Raw genomic sequence first — 23,753 nt, forward strand, 5'->3', positions numbered from 1 at the left:
AGAGCCGCAGGTTCCCTACCCCTGCACAAGGGGGTAAAGCACAAGTAGATAAGGTTCAAGCTTCACAAATATGACAACCTGGCTCAGAACTGCATCTATCATGCGCAGGATGTTTCTCGAGTGCCTGTCAGAGGAAACACTTTGATAAGATCCAACAGCAAAGTTGGAAGTGCTGATGCTTTAACAGGATCATAAAAGGACTCCGGGTCTTAGGGGCCGTAAAGCCTTAGCCCCTGCCTTCGCTGCAATTTGAACAGATCTTTAACTCAGTTATAGATCTTCATCCAACCTCTACTTAAAGGGGAGCAAAAACTAATGACACTCAACAAATTTTTAATTCAGAGGTCAAGGGAAGATGGAGAAAGTGTGGCCTCATCTCTGGAATTTGCACGAAGCACAAATTCAGACATTCTAATACATTAGCTGGGCACAACATTTTTTCCCCACAGAATTTAACCTACCACTGTGATCCTGAAGAAGTGCTCTAGAAGATAAGGCAGAAAATGACACAGGAGAGGTAGGGGATGGGCAGGAGGGCAAAGAAAATGGAAAGAAATAGCCAAACTTGAAAAATAAAGCCCCAAAGTTAAATACTCATCAGCCATGTAACTGAAAGGGAGGGGAGGGGATAGACATTTAATTAAATAAATAAATACAATCACGGGTGTGGGAACATTGCATAAAATAGTAATAATAATAATCCTTAATCCTTAATAGTAATCCTTAGCACCTTCGCCGCTTTGAAGGGCTGCCTATACCTTATCACAACGATTGCTCTATTATCTCCACATTGGTTATAAAGACTAGAACTGATAGCAGAGCTGTTGAGACAGAAAGAGGGGGAAATCCACAGCACTTTGGTTACTAGGGCTGGAGCTACATTTTTTTTTGAAGGGAGGTAAAGGTACAAAATGGCACACACACTCCCATATATATATATATATAATCCCATATATATATATATATAATCAACAACTTCTTAAAATGATAGAATAAATTACGTTGCCCTCTATGAACTCTTAATGAATAATTACACTTTTACATTATTTTATCAATCTATAACATTTGACTGTTCACTCAGTCCCTCTGAGTGGCATAGCAGCAGTGGCGTAGGAGGTTAAGAGCTCGTGTATCTAATCTGGAGGAACCTAGTTTGATTCCCCGCTCTGCCGCCTGAGCTGTGGAGGCTTATCTGGGGAATTCAGATTAGCCTGTGCACTCCCACACACGCCAGCTGGGTGACCTTGGGCTAGCCACAGCTTCTCGGAGCTCTCTCAGCCCCACCTACCTCACAGGGTGTTTGTTGTGAGGGGGGAAGGGCAAGGAGTTTGTAAGTTCCTTTGAGTCTCCTGCAGGAGAGAAAGGGGGGATATAAATCCAAACTCTTCTTCTTCTTCTTCTTCTTCTGCACACATAAAAACTCAGCCCAAGGAGGTTTTTCAGCCTAGCCTTTTCCTGGACAATTTTTAAAATACAACACACGTAATGTTGACATGGGAAACACCAAACACACCTCGTGCTCCTTCGCAGCCTCATAAAATACAGCCCAACCAAAGCTTTATCTGGTAATTATGTTGCTAGAAACTAAAATGACTAAACTGAAGCTACTGCACTTTTAGTCACTAGAAAAAATTAACTGGAACGGACAATAATGCTAAGAAATGTTGACAACAATAGGATAAGAGGAAGACCCGCAACAAGATGGATTGACTCAGTAAAGGAAGCTGCAGCCCTCAGTTTGCATGACCTCAGCAATGAGGGGATGTTTTTGAGGTCAGTAAGTTAGAAGCAACTTGATGACACATAACTTATGTGAACAGGCCCTCCCTTCCTGTTCCATCTCCCTTCCTCAAGGTGTAAATCAGGTTCTTTGAGGAAGGCCAAGTCTGTCAGATGAGAGGGCAGGTCTACTCGTGGCCTTTGGCAAAACCAAGCATAACACTGCTCCCACTTTTAAAGCGATGAAAGGGGCAAGAGAAGAGCCCATCCTTCCCCCCCCCCCCCCCGCCCAATAACTCCAGGCTGCTCGGCAGCTTGCAGCACCTCAGCAGAGCACAAGGCGGAGGGAGGGAGCAAAGAGGAGCACGTCAGGAATTCTAAACCGTTAACTGTCACCAGCCCCCAAATCTCTTCTCCACCTATGAGTGTTTAGAACATGCCCTAAGTCTCACTCCCCCGAGAAGTCTCACTTGGCCAAAGTCTATCACAGCCACTGACAATGTGTGGCACTTGAAAGGGGGGCAGGAAGACAAGGAATTGGAAGGTTTGACAAGTGGACAGTGCCTCAGCCGGAGGAAGAGCGGAAATAAGCAAGGCCAAGGAAGGTTTCCCGGGGGTCTATGTCTCCCACTGCATAGAATTTGACATCTTTGAACATCTTCTCGGGAATCTCTAGCTCCCCCTCCTCTTCACTCGCCACAGTCTCAACTGACTTAACAGCCACAGCTTCCGGCTCACCGAGGGTTATGACTCCCCCCACCTCCCAGCAGCAGCCTAATCAGGGGTACGGGGCACTTGTGCTGCAGAATGAGACATCTCTTTTGTGCAGTTAAGCCTCCCCCACCTCTTAGCAGCAACCTAATGGGGGAGGGGGCATGAACACTGCAGAACAAGCAATCTCTGCTAGGCAATTGTGCCTCCCCTACCTCCTAGTAGCAGCCTAATTGGGGAAATGGGTGCATGCATTATAAAACAAGCCATTTTTTCCAGGCAATTGAGTCTCCCCCACCTCCTGTCATGGCCCCTGTCTGCCTGCCACCTGAGGCACCTGCCCCTCTCACCCTTCTCACCCCTCTCCCAGATCTGGCTCTGCTGGTTCCTTGGGAGGCCCATGGAGTCACGTGAGTTATTTGCTTGTATCTTGGGTCTGAATGGAGCAAAGGGAATTCTTCATTTGAAGGCCTCTGCAAGAGGCTGTCAGCAATCCTGACTGAGACACAACAGGTTACCTATGACCATCTAGTGAGTTTGTGGCAGAGATAAGAGCCCTCAGCACCCTGACTCACATGTCACTCTCTTAGCTGCTATTCTACTTTAACTTGGCCGAATGCTCTCATTTGGATTACAGAGCATCTGGGGGGGGGGGACCCAACATAAAAATGCTACATTGTGATAATGACAGTCACACTACAGAAATTTCCAGGTGGCTTAAGTAAAAGGATCGAGCTGCAAACACGTGAAATTTTGATGAATTTCAGACCCAATTTTGTAATTATTCAAAAGTATCGCTTCCCCTCCCCCGCCCATCCAAGATTTAGGCTTCAAGACTTCTTTTTGTTAACTATCTCTTTTCCCCTGTGGTCACTTCCCCCAAAAATCATTCCACATTCAATAGCTGAATCAATCTTCCTTTTAGAAAGCAAAGATACCAATCCTAACTTTAATTATTTCTATAAATGCTGATCCAGTCCACCCTGGGTGTTATTGGATGTTAAGGGCAAGTGTGGTATAGCAGTTATGATGTCTCACAACAGGCATGCCCTTGGTAAAAATCCCCACAAAGCTCACTTTGGGCCAGTCATTATCTTTCAGCCTAAATTACTTCACAAGGCTGTTATAAAGACAAAACAGAGGAGAGAGAAATGGTATATCTTGCCCTGAGCAATATGGAGGGTGAGCTAAAAATGTGATAGACAGATCCATCAGCATGGTCGAGTTCCTTCCCATTTCAACCCTCCTGAAAAGGCAGAGAGACACAGAAGAAATTTTGCCCTCTAGAAAGATTCTAGAAAAAGATATACTTGATAGTAATGATATTAATACTTAGCACTGTAAATAACAGAGATATGCCTTGTGCTCATCATAATTGCAACCCTGTAAGAAGTTAGTACCATCCCCTCTATTTTATGCATGAAGAGGGGCCAAGAGAGTGGCTTGCTCGAGTCCACCTAGTGGCTCTTTCCAGATGTAACACAAAGTCAAGACTTACTTTTAGTAAACCAGGACTCGGCTCGCATTCAAATCTTAGGTTGCCTCTACAGATGATGGTTTCACCACCTTTGCTGTTTCCCCTGCAGAGTCCCTGCATGCACTGCAGTCAGGGCAACATCAAAGAATAAGACTAGATGTCCTCACCCTTCAACCTCACCCTGCACTGCCCAGAGCCCTCTGGGAATAGGGAGGTATATAAAACCAAATAATAAATTAAAAAAATAAACCTTAAAGTCTTTGATTTGACTCAGATGCAACACCAAATTATGGTTTAGCTTAACTATGGTTAATTTGCAAAAATTCGGCTCATGCAAATAATTCAAACCTTCGCTTATTTTGACAAATGCTGTTTTCACTGGTTTTACTTTGCCTGGGGGTAGTTTGGGAGTATGAAAAGGCAGTACCAGGGAGCAAAACAGGATTAGATCACGCTGTCCATGTTCACATATTGGGCAACACTACTGTCAACTGTGGGAAATAACTTCAGAGTCCAGTTTCAGATCCTGGTGTGTGGGACCCTAGTAAGTGAGGCAGCCTTCATTCAGATAATCAAGCTACCCTCATTACATTAAACCACGTTCTGTACAATGGCTGAACCAAGCCCGTGATTGATGTGTAGCTGCTGAATGAGGGGGCTATCGGCATTCGTAGTCACTGCACTAGACGAGGTCTTTTTTAATTGCTTGAGCATTTCTCTGCCAGCACAGATGTGCTTTGCTTACCTTTTGTTGTTGTTGTTACTTGGCATAACCCAGATAGCTGTCATTGGTGCGGGTGGGGAGGCGGGGGGGTAGCGAAAATGTGAGAACGCATTGAAAAGAGGCGGCCGAACGCAAGCATTTCGTTCAAGCCTTTGGACACCCCCTTCCTGGGCCGACTCGCCCGTATCTCCCACTTGCTGCTAGTGAAGATGGTACGGCAGAAGGAAGCAGAGTGCGAGTGCAGGGAAAATATGTGACAGAAAGTTAGAAGCCCATGTCAAGCCTTTCAGGCAAACAATAAATATTACTTCTGCTCATAATCAGACTTTTCTCCAGCATCGTCTTTGAATGTTGAACCTTTTTCAATTAATTAAAAACTATGTGCAGCAGAGTGCATATTTTATCAGCCCTCAGCCGCTTAAGTGTTGAGAAAAGACCAGACAGGTTTTCTCTCTCTCTTTCTCTCTTTCTCTCTCTCTCTCTTTCCAGGCAACCCAGAGCAAGTACTTGCAAGGGTCATATCTTTTTAATTATCTTTTCTCTCTTTGATTAATTATTCCGTCTGACAATAGCGTGTTTCTAATGCTATTCACCTGCCTTTGATGATTGACAACTTTTCTGTCTGATTCAAAGCAAACAGCTGCTGCCATGATTGCCTAGCAACCGGGATGTGATGGATGAGCCCCAAAGATGGATGGCTGCAATAAATCATGTCTCCAGCTATAAAACTGAAAAAAGAGGGATAAGAATAAAAGAGAGTCCAAAAAAAACCCCCAAAACAAAACAAGGTTTCTTCCCATGAGTGCACTCAGCTCCTTGCCAATTACACCTGGAATGGACGTGGAGGCTATCAACAGCAAAGTTTTCTAATCAAGAGGAGGGGGGGGATAAGCAGGCCGTGATGCCATTTGTATCAAGGTGTGTTTACAATTGTTCTAGCAAATTGGCACTTGTTCCTTCAACAGCCCGATATGCAAAGGATTTTTTAAAAAGAATTCTCACCTTCTTCCCTAGCATCATATAAAACAACCCAGCTCCTTTCTTTTGCACTGACGAAAAGTTGCCCAACAGGTGACTGAACTCACACGTGCATTTTCAAAAGCTTCTTTGATCATGCGGGAATCCTCCTGCACTTTAATTCACAAAAGCGTTATCACGTCGCTTACCAGCTATAGCATCCCTTGCTGATTCTGGTGATGCCGTGCCCTGGTCTACGGCTGCGGTCCTCAGGACCCTCATTGTATAACATCGTAGGGGTTTTTTTCTAAGCAAACCTACTTAGGATATCTCCTTCCAACTACACCACAACAGGACCGAGTGATGTAATATGCTGTAGGATCGATCAAATCGACTGACTGATTGTAATATGCAGTATGGCCCCACCTTTCAGCGTTGCCTGCCAATTGCAGAATAATCTCAGTGTCACTCAGCCTCTCGCAGAATAACTAGCTGGTGCAGGGAGACAGTGTATTCATCAGTGCTGCCCCTACAGTACCCGTTTGTTTCTCACCTTTAAAAATAAAATTAAATATCATTTTGCATTCTAGCACAGCTGAGAATGCACACGCTGATTACCAATCGTTATGAAGGTGTTTGGGAAAATTGGAAAATGAAGGAAAGCGAGAGGGAGGGAAAAACATGGACAACTATAGATGGAATTTGGAACTACAAGTTGACCGTTTTGTCGTATGTCCATAGATAGTTAACACCAGTCTGAATTCTGTCCAAATTCATGTCCATCTTCTCTCTCTGGAACTCTTCAAACCACAGTGGCTGCAGCAGTTCTGCATTGTTCCAGAGGTAAAAACCAGATGATATTATTTTCTAACTTTTAATAGTACAATGTCAGTCAGCAGTGACCGAGACAGGCCCTTACAGGAAAGAGAGGTTAAAAATGTGAAAAAGCACATCCCCAAATACACTCAATTCTGTGGAAAGAAAATGGCGAGCAGGTGACTGAACAATGCTCATCGTCCTGCTCAAGGGTGATATCAAAATTGCGGGAAGGCTGAAACACAACTGCAAATGCCACTTCCTGTCTCGCTATCAACGGCTTAAAATCCTGAATCCAAGCATTCTGAAAACGGCGCCTCGGCTCTCCTCACACAACATCGCGAGCAACGTTTTGCAATACCAGTCAGTGCCAAAGTTATAAAGAGCAAAAGGTGGACACAAGCTATCCAGGGAGCAGGGAAAGCAGCCAAGGGCAGCACCTGGGGGAAGCCCAGGTGGAGAAGGAATCAGCTTCTCATTCCCGCCTCTCTTCACAAAACCAGTTCCTCCAACCCTACTTTACACCCCTTCAGACCATGTTCTAAACGCAGAGATCATGTCACACCATCACGATACTTCTACATGAAAAGAGATCTGTAGTTCAATTGCCGGCTGTCTTATTCCTTCAGGAGCAGACGTGGGAAGTTATCTGGATTGAGGCCACAGTGCTGGACGGAGATAGGGGCCAGATTTAACTTTGTATCCCAAATAGAAATCCACCATGCATTCACCTTGGTAGGTGGCAGTTAGCTCCAGAATTTTTTTTTAAAAAAAACCCTTTTTCTCCCTCTTCTGGGCAATATAGTGAGGGTGGGGGGAGGTGACATATATCCCGGAAATGTCACATGGAGGAATTATTCTTCCTCTAGCCCAGTCCCATGGCCCAATCCAAATTACCTTCACGTGTAGAGACAGCTGCTTTTAAAGAAAATTAAGGCACAGAAAGACAGAGAAAGACACACAGATCTCTGCTATCTCATCCAGCAGAGTTCTAACAATGAAGAATTTGTGGGGTGGGGAAATGAATAAGGTCTGCCAAGCCTTGGTAGGAAACACCGGTATAAATTTTGTATTTCCTTCCATATATAATATTGCAATGAACGTGGAGTCTTGCAGGTAAAGTCTGTAAACGTCTGAACATTTAGAAGAGATGCTGACCAATGCTTGTCTATGATCATGACTATTTTTAAAAAGTTCAGAAAACATATTCTAGCGGAGGGGCTTCACAACAGTCATCTGGAAATGTCAACATATACACACCCAAATGTCAATATTCACTGCATTTTTGGACATTTGCTGTAAGGTAGAAAAACAAACAAATACAGCATGCATTTTGCAAACAAAAGAGGTTTCCTTGCTATCCGTGAAATCTGATCTCCTCCAATCTGTTAAAACACGTCAAACAGAAACTCCAAATGCCCTTTCCGTTTTGCCGTTTACAGGCAAGAAGGTCCAGACGACAACAAAGCTGAGTTGAAATGCATTTCCTATGACACGGCTGCTATTTATAACATTTTGGAAATCAGATAGACTTTTTTCCCTTCATAATTCAGAAACATGTTTGGAGGGGATGGGTTTGGCAAAAGGGGAAGTTTGTTCCCGGACCAAAGAAAGCGGTTGTGTGTGTGATGCCCATTCTCAGAGGTGCATTCCTGATTGCCACTGAACACCCCCTTGCCCATTTGGACACTGGTTCAAGTCCAGAATGGGGTGGAACCTCCACACCCTCCATGCAATTCCGAGTTTTGCTTCAACACAGATTGTCTGCATTTGGCCGAATCCACATCCCCCCATGTAGAAAGAGAGATAAAGAACAGCCCTATTTTCAGACTGTGCTTGTAATTACAGTATCTTGGACTATATATTATAACAAACCTCAGTCGTCTATCTGTTGGGAAACACTTTGACAATGCTTATATACCAGTCAGCAAGCAATGCCAACCTTCAACTAGTCAGCTCAGCTTCTTACCCCACCCATCCCCATCTGTGCCTTCGTTGGCTCTGTAGTGGAGGGCTGACTGCTATCATGAGGCACACACTGAAGATCAGTGGAGATAGTTATTTTAAAAAATACTTTTCTAATAATGACTACGTGGGTACTAAATTCCAACTTTCTGCCTGTTCAGTAAGGACCTTGGTTTCAAGATCCCCATCAACAAGTCAACCAAGACAACGGCATTCATCAACACCTTTAGATAAATAGAGCGTTCCTGTTCTTACCGTGAACAGCCATGAACTGAGCTCCACACAACAAGGACAGGTAGCAGAAGGATATGCTCCATGACTGCATGTAGTCCTTAAAAGATGTGGCCCTGTGTTAAACCCCTTTGTAGAAAACACTTTTCAACAACGTACAGTGTGCATAATTGAGGCCAGCGGTGGGGTTCAAATAGCTTAACAACCGGTTCCGGTGGTGGGGTTTAAATAATTTAACAACTGTTTGTTTACAAGCACCACTTTAACAACCGGTTCTGCCAAAGTGGGGCGAACCTGCCGAATCCCACCACTGATTGAGGCCCTCGGTAGGACTGGATTGAGACACTCAACTGGACCAGTGGGACCCTGGCATGTCGCAATGCTTAGTCTCCTTTTTCATAGGAACCATCTTTCACACTTCTGAAGCACCCTCCAAATGACAACATCAGTGATGCCTTTGTGCCGCCTTAGCAAGCGGCCGAACTTTGACCATGTGACCTGGTTGAGTCCTGAAGTGATCCAATCTGCAGGACGAACCGTTCCACTTATGCCTGGCCTGTATTGGTGGCACACTGTAGTGCAGACTGCGTGCATTAATTTGTGTGTAGAGTAAACCTGGGTGGCTAAAAACATCCTGTTTCAGGGAAGGGGATTGAGTAAGTGGACCGACTGGTCATGGGGACCTTCCCTCCCTGTGATTCAGTGGTGTTTTCACCCTCCCAAGATTAAAGAAATGCTTTCAGTATACAGTCTTAAAATGCTCTAAAATTTAACTTTACTTTCTCATTCTTCCTGCAGAAAAGTGTGAGGAAGAATCCTACAATCAAATCAGCAAACACAAAGTCAATCATTTCAGGCCAACGTACCTCTCGGACCGTTTCCTTCCATAAGACTTATATGAGGGATGCCAGCTTCCAGGGGGGACCTGGAAATCCCCTGGAATTGCAGCTCATTTCCAGATTAGAGAGATCAGCTCCCCTGAAGAAAAGGGATGCTTTGGAGGATGGATTCTACAGCATTGTACCCAGCGGTGGGATTCAGATAATTTAACAACCGGTTCAGGGGATGCATAACAACTGTTTGTTTACAAGCACCATTTTAACAACTGGTTCTGCCGAAGTGGTGCGAACCGGCTGAATCCCACCACTGATTGTACCCCACTGAAAACTCTGTCCTCCCCAGGTCCATTCTCAAATCTCCACAAGTTTTTCAACCTGGATCTGGCAATTCTAACTTATATAGAAGAGATAATTAAATGCAGAGTCTCTCTGACTCATCTCATAATGCACGTAAAAGTGTAGAAATTGCAAGACAACAATTCACATATGTTGGCACTCACACAGCACGATGCTTTCATACCACTGTGATATTTCCAATTGAGCATGGGACAATGGCTTGCTGTCCCGAGCGCAGCCCAACGTCAAAACTGGTATCTACATAGCAATCTGATGCCTCGGGAAAAGAATAATTCAGCACATGTCGATTCTGAAGTAATAACCTATGCAAACAAGCCACCCCACACACACAAACATGCATACATGGAGTCTGGGAAGGAGGGTGGGCTGCGCCACAAGAAAGCCTGCACGTTAAAACTGAAATACACAACACATATATTTATGGTGTGCTTTTATTCAACTTCTAAGACAACTGGAAAGTAATTAAAGAACTGATTCCACCATTCTTCCAGCAGGTGGGGCGGGCAGAAATGGACCAGAGAACTTCCTATTCAAAAGATGTGGGAGGGAAGCAGTTGTGCAGTAGCAAATACACAACAATCTGGCAACAACAATTGGAAGAACAATGAAAAATAAAAAAGCCTCCAGGTTTATGAGAGTTTAATAAATCAATGAATGAAGACGGGCTAGACAGAAAAACTTCAAAAGCCAACACAGTCCCATGGTAGATGCCAACGCTGTGACGCTAGAGTAATTTTAAAAATATTCCAGCCTGTGAGGAAAGAAAGCTTGCTGATCTAAGTGTGGCTGAGTGATTTTTTTAGCGCTAGATCTGATAATTTGGAACTGCCTTTGTTTTTGTTTTTTTAAAAAATCTATTCCATTTTGTTGTAAATGTTGTAGACATTAAGTTCTTATTGCCCTAAGCAGGCCGCCTCCTCTTTAGTTGGGGGAAATTAGCTGCAGACAGAGTGCAAGAGGGGGGTAACTGGGATCAATAACCTATGTATACCAGGATAGTCCTGGGTAAAAACTCTCAAATGGACAGGTAGTTGTACGATTAAAATTGTTTTTATTAAAGAATAAAAATAGAAAAACACCAAATGTATATTTAAGCGATTACCATATGCATACAAGAGCTAACTGAGAGGAAAGAGAGGAAACTGGTTAGGGTTCCAGGGATGGACAACAATTACCATTCTTGAAGGGACATCCAGGAAAAGCAGCGCTGAGGAAAACAGCCAGCATTTCCGATAGCAAAGGAAAGAACCCACAAGCAATTGGGGGGGGGGGGCTCCACATAGATCCAGAACTCACATAATGAATGGCCGAGGACCAATAGTTATACCCCAAAAATGGGTCCTGAGGTAGTACGAGGCAAGCTGGCAGGAAAGCCAGAGACAAAGAATTGATTACTTTTCTGGGGTTCCAACAATAAGATGGGAGAGTCTTGATGAGTTGTCAGGACCCAAGAGAATGCCAAAGCTAGTCTCTTGTATCCTGATTGACTGCTGAGGTAGGTGCAGATAAGGTAAATAGTAGTCTGCTCAGAGCACTGATTACATCACCTTTAGGTGACACAATGGAGATTAGCCAGCCCCATTCTCCAACCAGGCACACCTTAGGGGCAGGAGAAGAGTTCAAAGGCCAACTGTCTACCTGCCCATGCTTGACATACAAGATTCCAAAACCATCTGAGAGGCATCCGTTTTGTGGGGAGCAGTATTCCAGTTTTTTGGTCCCCATGCCTTCACAGCACACCGTAGCAGGATGAGGAGGTCTGACTACTTACATTATCGGCAATGGTTATTTCCCTTTCTACATTTTAACCTCTGTTCAGCGATCAACAAGGCAACTTTCGCTAGGCTTATCTAAACATTTTCACAACTTTCCTTGAAATCACTCCAGTCTTCCACTCAAGTACAAAACCTCCCAGTTTACTTCAAAGTTGGCTTCAGTGACAATATGGGGACATGTTGACCTCCTCCTCCTCAATACATTTCATTAGTCTTCTCATAACTATTTTGAGCCTCCATCAACATCCCTTGCCTAAGGAAAAGCCCTTATTTTTGCTTAACAAAATTTCGCTACGTCAAATTTTCGATATCTGTTCTTTCATTATGTCAGATTTTAGATATTTGTTCTTTAATTACCTGATCTTTTAATCACAAACACTCCTATTCCTTCACATGCACCAGTATTCAAGTTCCTAAAAACAATCATATGGCACTCCTAGAATGACCGGCTGGTATCTGGAAACAAACAATGAAGGGAAAGGGGGGGGGCAGAGCAAAGCCATCAATCAAAAAATGGGTACATGTAGGCCTCCCTCTGCCCCAGCTCATCCAACTCTCAAGTTACAGCTTTACACGGTAAGTCTAAATAATATTCAAAATGATAAATGGCACCACAAGCCCGATATCCATCATCAATCTTTTTTTAAGGAACATCCATCTCCAATAACGCACGTTTGAATCATGTGAAACTGAGAGCTCCTAGATTCATTTACACAACCCCCAGCAAGCTAGCTGGGAGTCACTGAATGATACCTGTCAGCCAGTCCCTCCCCTTCCCCTATATATAAGAAAACCCCAAAACGGTGTGTGCGTGCAGGGTGGGGGGGGAAGTCTATCACAAACAACCAGATTTAGCAGACAGCGACAGAAGTCAATCTGTCGCTTGAAAAGCAAACCCACTTACAGTTCACATCTCATCGTCCCTCCCCCAAAACAGCAAAAAAGGGGGGGAAAGGCGACATTGCAGGAAACTCTGCTTTTCCAACCCATTCTCAGCCATCACCCCCCACCCCCCACAAGCCGCTCCATCCCCACTGTTTGGCAGGCCCCACTTGATAAATGACACCTGTCATTCTGTCACCAGGAAAGGGTGGGTCAGTGATATATAGCTCTGCTGAAAAGGAAATCGACTGTTTGGCACGCCGCAGCTATTCTCCACCAGGATTTCGTTTCTGAACTCTAAAATGAAATCTACGATGTTTCAAGTTGTTCGGTTAGGGCGAACTGACAGGAGGCCCAAGGAGTTTGGGAGGGGGGGGGGAGTCTTCCTTTCTCTTTTTTTATATCCTCTGCATGCCCTTCGGGTTTTTTAAAAAAAAGATAACAAAAATCTGCTTCAGTGACTGAAAACTGCAAAAAGAAAAAGAAAAGAAAGAAAAGCCAGAACACACATCTATCAAAGTCCTCCATAGTTATGAACCATGCTAAAATTTAAAATGTGATTTTTATTTATGATTGGGGGGGCGAGGGAAGAAAACGGCAAGCGAACGGGCGCGACAGAGAGAAGCCGGAGACCGCAAGCTAGCCCCAACACAAAAAGCAAGATAAAAATTAGCATGTTTCAAGTAATTGTCCCACAGCTTGACACCGGCATAGTAAATTTTAACGGGGAAAAAATGTGTCAGGCAGACGTGAGCATTTTTCCCTCCTCCTCCTCCTCTCTCCCCCCTCCCCTCCCCCCCTTTCATTAGCTCACTGGCAGGGTGGCACTTCTGAACCTCATTACTGCAAGAGGATTTATGAAGCTGAACCCAATGGCAAAGAAAAGGCATCTGTCAATAATTGTAGGGAGCTGCACTCACAGCTTTGAAATCTCATTAAGTATGCAGTTATCAGGCATAAAGATCAAAAACATTACTCAACTCCGACAGAATCTTATGGAGGAACATTAATTAGCAACAGGCCCACAGTACACTATATATGCGTGTGTGTGTACATATATATGTATACACACACACACACTTTGCCGCACACCTGCCCAACCCACAACCCCAAAAGAAACACTCCCCTCCCTCCCCCCCAAAAAATAATTCAGAGCATCTGAGACTGATCAAGTACATGAAACAAGAGAGAGAAAACGAGAGAGAGAAGGGGGAGGGAAACGAATCAGTTGAGACAGTCTTGGCGGTGAAAACAGAAAAGGAAGAAGCTGTCAGAGTTGAGAAGGATGTCAGAGCTGGCCCTGATTACAAGGGCCTATACGGTTCCCAGGCCTTTTTATCATCCCTGCCATCAAAAACAGACTCTGTGTCACAGATGGATGACTGATGGCTGCCAGTCTCGGATGTCCGCGCCAAGCATTCGGGAGACCCCTGCTGAGATCTGGCCCTCCAGCAACAGGGTTGACCTAGCAGGAAAGGGATTTGCAGGCACACAGCCCAGACTCAGAGATACTTCAAAAACAGCACCCCGTTCTGTTCTGTTCTTGACGGAGAACAATTCACTAAGAGAGTAGTTTGGGTTTTGTTTGTTCAGCTTACAGAAGTTAAGAACTCCCCACTACTCTTGTCCCTCAACAAAGGGCTCATGCAATGCTGGTGGGGGCGGGGGTTGAGGAAAGAGTCTTTTTTTTTAATCTCGTCAGAAATTTGGAGGAGGGGGGGTATCTCATTTTCCCTGCGGTTCATATCTGGGAGGTACTTTGCACACTTAACCTCTTGGAAAACACAAGGCAGTAAAATATAAATGGAGAAGAAACCTACAAAGTTGCATATGAGGGTAGATCATAAAATCAAGTGACCTTTGAAGCATTAAGTATGGTGTGCAACTAATTAAGAACGATGGTCTTATTAGACATCTCTCTCTCCCTCAGAACCCAGGATCTCTGCGTACATCCTGTCTTATTACCCATATTTGTTTCCACTTCCTGCTCATGAGCAATTGTCTTTCCAAAGAATAATTCACCCCTTCTCATTAAAAGGAAGAACAGAGAAAGTTCTTTAAAAAGTAAAAAAAAAAATCCTTCCATTTCTTTTTCTGCCTGCAATGCAATCATTTCGATTCAGTTACACAACTAAGCTTCACACATTTCCCAGAATCCCTCACTACATGGGGAGGTGTATATGGTACCATTTCCATATGGCTTACAACAGAGTGACTTTTCACACAAATGTACACATTTGTCTTTTAACTGCACAGAGATATTTTAACATTCCATGCAGTGCCAAGCAAAGCTAGAAAGAACTAATTAAGATAGTCAGATTTTTTAAAAGCATAAACTTTTCTCATTTTCAAAAATCCAGCCATCAAAATCAACATAATGTAAAATGATTGGCATCTTTGTCATAGAAAGGAAAAGTACCTTTTGAGCAAAAAAAATTATCGTGTGTATATTAATCACGTGTATTTAAGCTTGGATTTAAGGGTGTTACAATAAGGTGTTTATATTTTTTTATATGCTTACCGTATTACTTTTATTATGTGTAGCATCAAAGTGATTATAGCAATTACTTCTAACGGAATTAATTATAGAACAGCCCATCATTCCTCAATACATAATGCATTAGAGGTAGCAAGAAAACATCTAGACTCCACTAACTAATGTTCGAATCAATTTCTCAACGCATCAATGCACAACTAAAGTCTAAACTGTAAAGAAAGAGACTTCCTAAAGATGAAAGGCACAAGCAGCAGAAGTATTTGTGTTTTTATTTGTATACACACACACGCACACGTACATTCATGTATATATACATATATATGTACATACATGTGTGGTATATATACATATATATGTACATACATGTGTGGGTATGTGTATATTTTTTTAACCAAAGGGATTCTCTATTTACAAGACAGTAGCAACAAAATCTACCAAAGATTCACAATCACATGCACACGTACACACAGAATTAAAAAACTAACCATCCTTCTTATCAAACACTTTAGTACATACAGCCAAGCGTGTATGGGTGAAAGAGTAACAACTCTTTGTGTATGCAAAATAAATTCGCTCAAAGCTTCATTAATATTAATTTAAATTCAGAACCCATTTACATTAAATTGTTCATTAAAAATGGCCTGTTTTATGCAACCTGCATTCCAGAACACATAAGACCCTGAGACAGAGAGCTTAATTTAATGATGGAAATGAACGTCGCAAAAAAGGAAATGAACAACAGTCACCACACAAGATTGAGCAAAATCGTGATTTGACTCCCTCGTCAACGTTTGACGTTGGGAAAGAGTCGGGTCCAGTGGCTTGCATGCTAGGCCCCATTCCCTACACTGCGGGTTTATGCATCTGCCCTTTTGACCTTTCAATTTCCTTGACGGATTTGCTCAAAATAATTTTATTTGAAGGCTGGCATGGAGAAGCAGCAGGCACCAAATACGCTAAGCCACCTTGCAGAAAACATGCAATTCAATATATATATATATACAAATGTTCTTCTTAAACTGAAAATTCTGCTTGTTTTCTATTTGCTGAGACATGGAGAAGCAGTGGGCAAGACTTGAATAGGGGATAAGAAAGAGAAGTTCTACATCTGGGCTGGGTGGAACCTTTCCAAAGGAGAGATCTTACTTCCATTCTGAACACTATGTGGAAGAAAACAAAGCTATAATCAGTTAGGGTGTAGCCCAATCGTCTGAATTAATAACTTCCAATTATTCGGAAACTTCGCTGTTTACATAAAGTCACCCTTTCGTAAAAGGAAAGAAAAATCCACACAATGGCATGAGGGCTGATGAGGTCATGATTTTTATTACTTTTTTTAAAAAAGTGCATACTACTGTTTGGAGCTGATAGGTTTCCCTACCTGCATTTCACTTAACACATCTTTCTTTGGCAAAATTTGGGACAACAAAGCATCATCTTATGTTTGTTTTGAGATTGATGAGATTAACACTTTCAGTATATTTCCTGTCCTATATCTTACAAAGTGAGAATCTGTTACTACAGAATATCGCTGAACTCCCTTTTTCCCCTTCTTTCTCTTTTTTTCCTTGAGAAAAGATTTTTTTTAAATTTTAGAAATGTTAAAACAAAAAGGATAAAAACTATCACATGCTTCCAGTCCTCATGCTGTGGGTCTGTTCCCATGCACACAAAAGCAACACATCCACTGTATAGCGGGATTGTGAAAATTAATTTAATGACTCTGCAAATGCTGGAAACTAGAATTAATCTGTCTGGATAAAAAAAAAAGGCTTACAGACATTTAAATGCATGTATCGGGGACACTTTATCAACCTAACATAAAATTGTCATCTTATCTTATTATATGACTATTTTATGCATGTGTCAAAGAATTTAAAAATGAATGCCTGTCTATTCACTCTAATTACAACTGCATATTATCTGCCTGGATGTACCAGTCCACATCATTGTTATTAAATACAATATATTGTAAGCACCTTCCAGGGTTTAAAAAAAAAATCTTAGCAGATAAACTATAATTTGGGGAGATGTAACTGAATCGAGGAAAGAATCCAGGATTGGAGTGGGTGGCTGAAAGCAACATACCCTCTGATTTTTGATGATACTCTCTGATTTCTGCAAATAACATGAGATTGCTCTGGGGCATTTCAGCCCACTGGGGCTAATCCACAGACGCCTTCTGATGTTCAAGTAGTGGCAGTGTTTTTAAAGATGGTTGCTCAAAGACTGGGAAATCGACTCAAATCCTAAATGAATCCCTGTCACTGGACTACCTTCGAACTGGGGGACGATGTTGCATTAAAGTATGGACCAACTGCACAGCCCCGAGTTGGGTTGCAAGGATTATACGAAAAGCTACCAGACAGGATCTTTTTTCTTTTGGGAAACAGTAAATGTTTTCCTTTTCTTACATTTCAGCTCCCCACTACATAGACCTAAAGCGTGTGGTGTGTATCCGTTCGTTTACTAAGCACTGCACCCTGAAGATGATCTGTCTCTCTAATACGTTTTCATTCACACGGATCCTCAGAACAGCCTTGACACAAAAATACACACACGCACACACAAAAGGAATCAAAAGCATCCTTCCAACTCACCCCCAGCTACCCTGCGTTTCCCATAACCCTGCAGCAGTCACAATTCATTCTAATCACTTTACAAAACAATCTTTAGCTTAAAAAAGAGAGGGTGCAGGGCGAAGAGAAGGAGAAAAATGCAGACTTGTGAGCCAATTTAAGAAATAACTGCTGATACATCAGTTATTGACTATCTTACTCCGGCTCATCATAGCGCTCAAGGCAAAACGGGGAACAAAATGACAACATCAAACCACACGCAATAAACTGTGGCCCAGGAGAGCTCTGAAGGGCTAATTGACAGCTGTCAAGCTAATGGGAACCGTGGCAGCTGATTCGAGAAAATTCTCTTTCCCAACAAGCCATTCAATGGAATCAGGATTTTCCTTTGCTATTAATTTTTTTTTAATGTACGAGTCCCTCTTTTCCCCCCTCCCTTTTTTCCCTTCATTGTTCCTCATACTTTGGAGGGGGAAAGGGGGAAAAAAGGGAAAGGACCAACTGTTACCAATCATTTTGTCAGCCTGCTGCTGGGAGGAATCTCTGCCCAACAGAGAAATATGTGGCAGGTTTAGAGGCAAAGAGAAAGGAGCAGAAGCCGGCAGGGCCAGCACCTTTGAAGGCAGCCGAGTCATTCCTTGGCTGCGTGCACGTTTTGGATACGAAACTACTTGTGGCAAATCAGTTCAGGTACATGTCAGGCTCCTGCTTGAGGGGATACATTCAGCTTCCTGACCCACACTGACAAATTTTAGACTGCACCTGGAAACCCCAAGGACTATCATTCAACTGGCTCTTTGCACTCCAAATATGTTTCCCCCTTAGAAGCTGGCAAGTTCCAGTGTGGTCAGGGACAGCTAGAGAAATCCATCTCCTTGCAAGGGGTGGGGAGAGAAAATCCATCCATTCCAATTAAAAAATTCCCCCCCTGCTGATGTGCCCCTTCTCTTTCCAGGGGTACTAAAAACTCTACAAACGCTTTTATCAGAAAGGCAGATACAATTTACAGTTCAGTCCTAAACATTATATCCTTATCAACCCACTGACTTCAACAGGCTGACAAGAGCGTGCTTAAAAGGGCCCTGTTAAGACAGTCCTCCATGTGTCACTGAACTCAGTGGTTTGGCGTGTTTGGAGAGCTTCACACTGGCTACTGTTGGGCAGGCCTCAAGATCTGAGATGCTTAGCTGGGTTACTGGGTACAAAAGAGGAACACCTTAAAGGTACAAACCCTACAATCTTCACTGCCACCAAAAGTCGCTGGGACAGTCCTAAGGGTTGCAGAAGACCTTTGCCACGACCAGCCTTTTCTGTATGACCGAGATTACAAGAGACTCCAGGAAACAGCAGCCGTGTTTCCTGAATCCTTGAAAGAGATTTTTTTTAAAAAAAAAAAGCAATACATGGAAGTTATAACTTAAAGCAAGACTGTTATCGTTCGCATCCTCAAAAATGGCCTTTATGGATGCAGACTCTTCTCCTTCTCCTCTGCAGAAAGAAACTTAAGAGACCCTCACTCCTCACCTTAACTTTTAAAAAGAACCTGCCAACAAGGTAAGCCTCTCAGTCTTTGGAGATTCCCTCCAAGCTCTTCCTTACTCTCAACGCTGCCCATGATAGTCAACCCCAAAGTCCTCGAGTCAACAAACAGAAACAATCTTTCTTTCTTTTTTTTTACAGATTGTTGATTCTTCAAGACAGCTTCAGTTTTGTCCCTGGTGGTGGCAACACTTGGACGAGACACTAAGAATTTGCGCACCTGTCTATAATGCCTGCTGCAAGCTCTCTCTCTCTCTCTCTCTCTCTCTCTCTCTCTCTCTCTCTGTGCTGCGGCTGAGAGTTCTTTGTTGTTGATATTCTACTCCAGACCATTACAAGGGCCCTAATTCCTATGACATGATTATCCAGGTACCAAAGCCCATTTGTCACCTGCAGCAGAAAATTGAGTTAATGCACAACTAAAGGCAACCAGGACTGTGTAATATCAACTTGATTACATCAAAGTAGCTCCAAACCTAATTCCGCTGGATGACAGTGCGTGGAGCTTGTCATCTCCAATCATTATAGCTGTCAGGAATCCATCAGGTTTACAGCTAATTAGGTGAACACTAATGAAGCTGGCAAAACAACTTTTCTTTTTTTATGGCTGAGCGGACCTTTCAGTTTGGAGGGAGAATTTCCCCCCCTTTTTTTTCTTTCCTGGAGTAGTCTCAAGGTTGCCAAAGACTGGGTTTCCAGAGTGTGGCATCTCCGTGTGGGTCTCCTTCCCTCTAAAACACACAGACACACAATTTTTGCTCTATCAGTATAAACCTATGTGCCATCAATAATGCCACGAGAACAGTAAGGAACCTTCTAACTCGTGCCTGGGACCTCAAAAAGAGGGGAGAGGGAATAAAGTTTTGCCTGCCTCAAAATTATTATTTTTTTAAAAAAATACCTTATTTCTTCTCACGGACTTTACAACCTCATTCCCCCCCCCCCCCATTTGCCTAAAAGAAGCAGGGCTCCATTCATTGCCATGCCCCACCTCTTATATCCATTAGCCAAAGGCATTTTGATAAAGTAAAGGCAAAGGCGAGTGTATGAGAAAGAATGAAAGCACTCACTCTGCCAAGTTCTGATTGACCATTAAGCTATTGATAAATGTGCCTGTCAGGAGAGAGACAATTAAATCAAATATGAAACAAAGTCGTTTTGACGGGTCATTTTGATAGAGCAAACCCGTTCTTCCATCCCCTATTAGTTATGCAGTCATGGGGGTTTTCCCCCACCTCCTTTTTATTTTGGTTAATGAATATTTCTTAGCTATCCTGCTAAATTGCTGGAGTCTCTTTTTTTCCCCCAACACCTTTAAAAACACAAGTGCCTCTGCAATCCTAATCTGTGGGGAAAAGAGATCTGGAAATATATGCAATGGATGCTTATCACAGCCATCCTGAAACCAAACAGAGTTTTTTTTCCTTCTGCTGACTCTAACACACGGTGGAAAAAAAAGTGTTTGTGCATATTACAGATAAAAGAACAGCCCCTCTTAAAAATCTAAGGACTCAGTAAAAAAACATAGGCCCAGACAGAGTTCATATGGACTGAAGACATTTTTCCCCCTGGCTGTGAGTATATCCAATTCGAAACTTAGTTCAGCCCTGAAGAACAGGCCTTAACTTTCTGAGGATCTTCACTTTCCAGTGTGATCCCTTCAGAAAGTGAAAAGTTTTGAATTCATGGGATCTGATTGTTTTTTTACCTGCCTCCCAGACAATTTAAAAGAAATGTTATCATGCTGAGAAACTTTCTGAACTTTTAAAGTTTCCAATTGCAGGAGTCCAGGCAAACACTCAGGGCAGGAAACAAAACATTTTATCCTGCTATGTTTTTAAAAGGAACGCAATTGAGACACAGTGTGCTGTGGGGAAATTAATCACAAGTATATGGACTAAAGCAGGCATTAGTTCCTGCAGAAATCAGACTTGTGGCACACAAAACATGGTTCCTAGGGACCAAGGCATTTTTTAAAAAGATATTAATGAACTGCACATTAATATGGCCATCTTCCTTTGTTCTGAAGCATCATCCACAAGATTAAGCACAGAATATTTGGGAAGAACAAAAACTACTTCTTCCTATGGGCTGGCCCGCAAAGGTTATAGGATGGCTATCTCATCCGGCACACAGACTTTTTTTTTACCCCATCTTCCAATAAAGTGGAATATATCTCCTCTCTCTCTCTCTCCCTAATCTCCCTTGGAATGTCTGTCCAGATGGGAATTTCGCCACCCCACCAAAAGCCGACCAGAAAGCTGGAAAAATTACACCCGGCCGAATTTGACAAGCCACGTGGGTGACGTCATAAGGAGTCTGGTGTTACCATGGCAAGTGATTTATTGAGGTTTATTGTGAATGAATAGATCAAAGGCACCCGGGTGACAGGCAATCAATCAGCCATCAAATCAAGGATGGCAGCAAGCCAAGGAAACTGTGTTCCAGACCATATCCTCACCCACCCTCGGCTAAAGATTACTGCAAAATGAAAAAAAAAAGAATGTTATTTGTTTTTAAGCGGTAGGAATGGGGGGGGGGGAGAGAAGGACTACTTGCTTTGCAAGACTGCCCTTTTCTCCCCAAAACTGTCTTCTCAGAAGGTGACAGGAGCTAACATGGCTGATAGGAATAAAATGCCCCCCCTTCCGCAACCAACCAACCCCCCCCCCATAAAAAGTGTTTTTAAAAAAGAAATAAACTCTAGAAGTGTCCCACTAAGTGTTACAGAAAACTATTTGTCAGCCAACAGCCACTGGGCAGTGGCAAATGAGAAAATTGAAAGGATTTAAGGTGTCCAAGGAAGGGAGGGGGGGTACTTCTCCCTTCAGGGTGGCACTCAGGGTGGCACTCCAGGAAAAGGAGAGCGCCCGGATGAAGGCATCTCCCCCGGAGCATCAGACAAAGCCGAGCAACTTCCTGCCACTTCCAAGGGCACAAGAAATCCAGCCAAATAAAAACAAGCAACCCCAAAAAAAAATCACAGCTGTTGTGTCTGAAAAACTCAGAAGATGGGAAGTTTGGGGGGGGGCGAAGCTCCGACTTCTTGCAAGCGACCACCTTCCTAGAACTGACCCAGTGGAGGCAGGGTGTCCTCAGGCGAAGGAAGGAAGGAAGGAAGGAAGGAAGGAAGGAAGGAAGGAAGGAAGGAAGGAACCACGGGGGCGATCCTCCGAAAAGTAAGTCATTTCCCCCCCATCACCACATCTGCACACGCAGAGGGTTCTCCAAACCCCACCCTACTTCCTAACCCCATGGCAAAGCAGCGGGGGGGGGGTTGTCTCCAACTGGAGTTTTTGTTGCGCCAAATCCGGTTCAAAAGAGAGATCCCCCCCCCCCCCAACCACCACCACCACCGCCACTCTGGTTGCGAAAACGGAGCTTCCAGCCCTGGCGCGGCATGCGGGGCTCGTACCTGCTGCGCGCCGGGGCGCTTGCTGCTTCCTGCGGGGCATGGCGAAGTCGGTCGGCTGGCAGCAGGCGGCGGCGGGCGGCGGCGGGGCTGGGCGGGCAGGGCGGCTTCGTGGTCGGCGCCCCGGCTCCGGGCAGAGGAGCCGCTCCAGGCTGGGCTGCCGGGGCGAGCTTTGTGTTGTTGTTGTTGTTGCGGCCGCTGCTGGGCATGCACGGCGCAGGAGGCGGAGGCGCAGGAGGCGGAGGACAGCCCCGAGCTGGCACGGGCGGGAGGCGGCGGCGGCGGCGGCGGCGGGGGGCGACTTTGACAGCTCGGCCCGCAGGAGGGGCGGGGGGAGGGGGCGGGGGCGCGGCCCCCCGCGGGCGGCTTCGGGGCCGAGCCTGGCCGTGGCCCGCCGGTGGCCCCTCTCCGGCTCACGGCATGCGGCTGGGCGCGCTCCTCCCCGGCTGGGCTGCGGCGGGTCCCGGGCTGCGGCGCGGCGGACCGGCGGCTCCGGCAACAGGCAGCGCTTGCAGGGAGAGAAGAGACGAGCGCGGCGTGACTCCCGCTGGCCTCGGCTAACGGGCGGGGGGGGGGGGCGGGAAGGAGGGAGGGAGGGAGGAGGGGGGGGGCGGGAGCGAAGGAGGCGCCGCCGCCGCCGCGCGCAAAAAGAGCGGCTGGAGCGCCCCTTGGAGCGGCTCTTGGCGCGCGGCGGGGGCCAGGCGCGGAGGAAGAGGAGGCGGAGGGGGATCCCGCCCGCCCCCAGCCGGGGAGAGGAGGAGGGGCGGGGGAGGGGACGGGGAGGGAGGACCCCGCCCCCGGCCAGCCCCGCTCCCCGCCCCGCTCGATTCAGCAACCCGGCTGGGCTGGGCTGGACGACTCGTCCGGAGGAGCCCGGCCCAGCTTCCCCCCTCCCGCCCCAGCGAAGGGGGAGGGGGTGTCCGGAGCTCTGGCCACCAAGGGGAAGCAGGCAAGGAGAAGCGATCGCCCCTCTCCGGCTCCTCAACCACCACCGCCACCCCCCGTCGGCTCAAGTCGAGGAAGACCACCCGGGCAAAGTTGGTGCCCGTCTCGCGCAGCCTTTGCCGGACCCTCCCTCCGTCCCGCTCCGATCCAGGACGCCCCCTCCTGCCCAGCCAGAGGGATTCCCTGGGCACCGCCGGGGGACCTTGGAGAGCGGCCAGATCCGAGGCACGTTGGGAGCGGGGTGGGGAAGAGGACGCCAGGCGGAGCCCGCCTCCTGCCACGGGCTTCCCCCCGACCCCAGGGCGACCCTGGCTGGGGGTACGTCGGG

The 23,753-nt window shown here is 45.1% G+C and overlaps 1 protein-coding gene across 1 annotated transcript in view; it reads right to left on the minus strand.

Moving 5' to 3' along the window:
- The window catches only part of TSHZ3 (teashirt zinc finger homeobox 3), a 127,416-nt gene extending 104,375 nt beyond the window's left edge, over nt 1–23,041 (minus strand). Inside the window, 1 exon segment of the mRNA XM_048515729.1 lies at nt 22,484–23,041. Coding sequence (XP_048371686.1) covers nt 22,484–22,523 — 40 coding nt within the window. The 5' untranslated portion in view covers nt 22,524–23,041.
- Between the last annotated feature and the right edge of the window lie 712 nt (nt 23,042–23,753).

The sequence above is a fragment of the Sphaerodactylus townsendi genome, linkage group LG14 (genome assembly GCF_021028975.2).
Source record: "Sphaerodactylus townsendi isolate TG3544 linkage group LG14, MPM_Stown_v2.3, whole genome shotgun sequence".
NCBI lineage: Eukaryota > Metazoa > Chordata > Lepidosauria > Squamata > Sphaerodactylidae > Sphaerodactylus > Sphaerodactylus townsendi.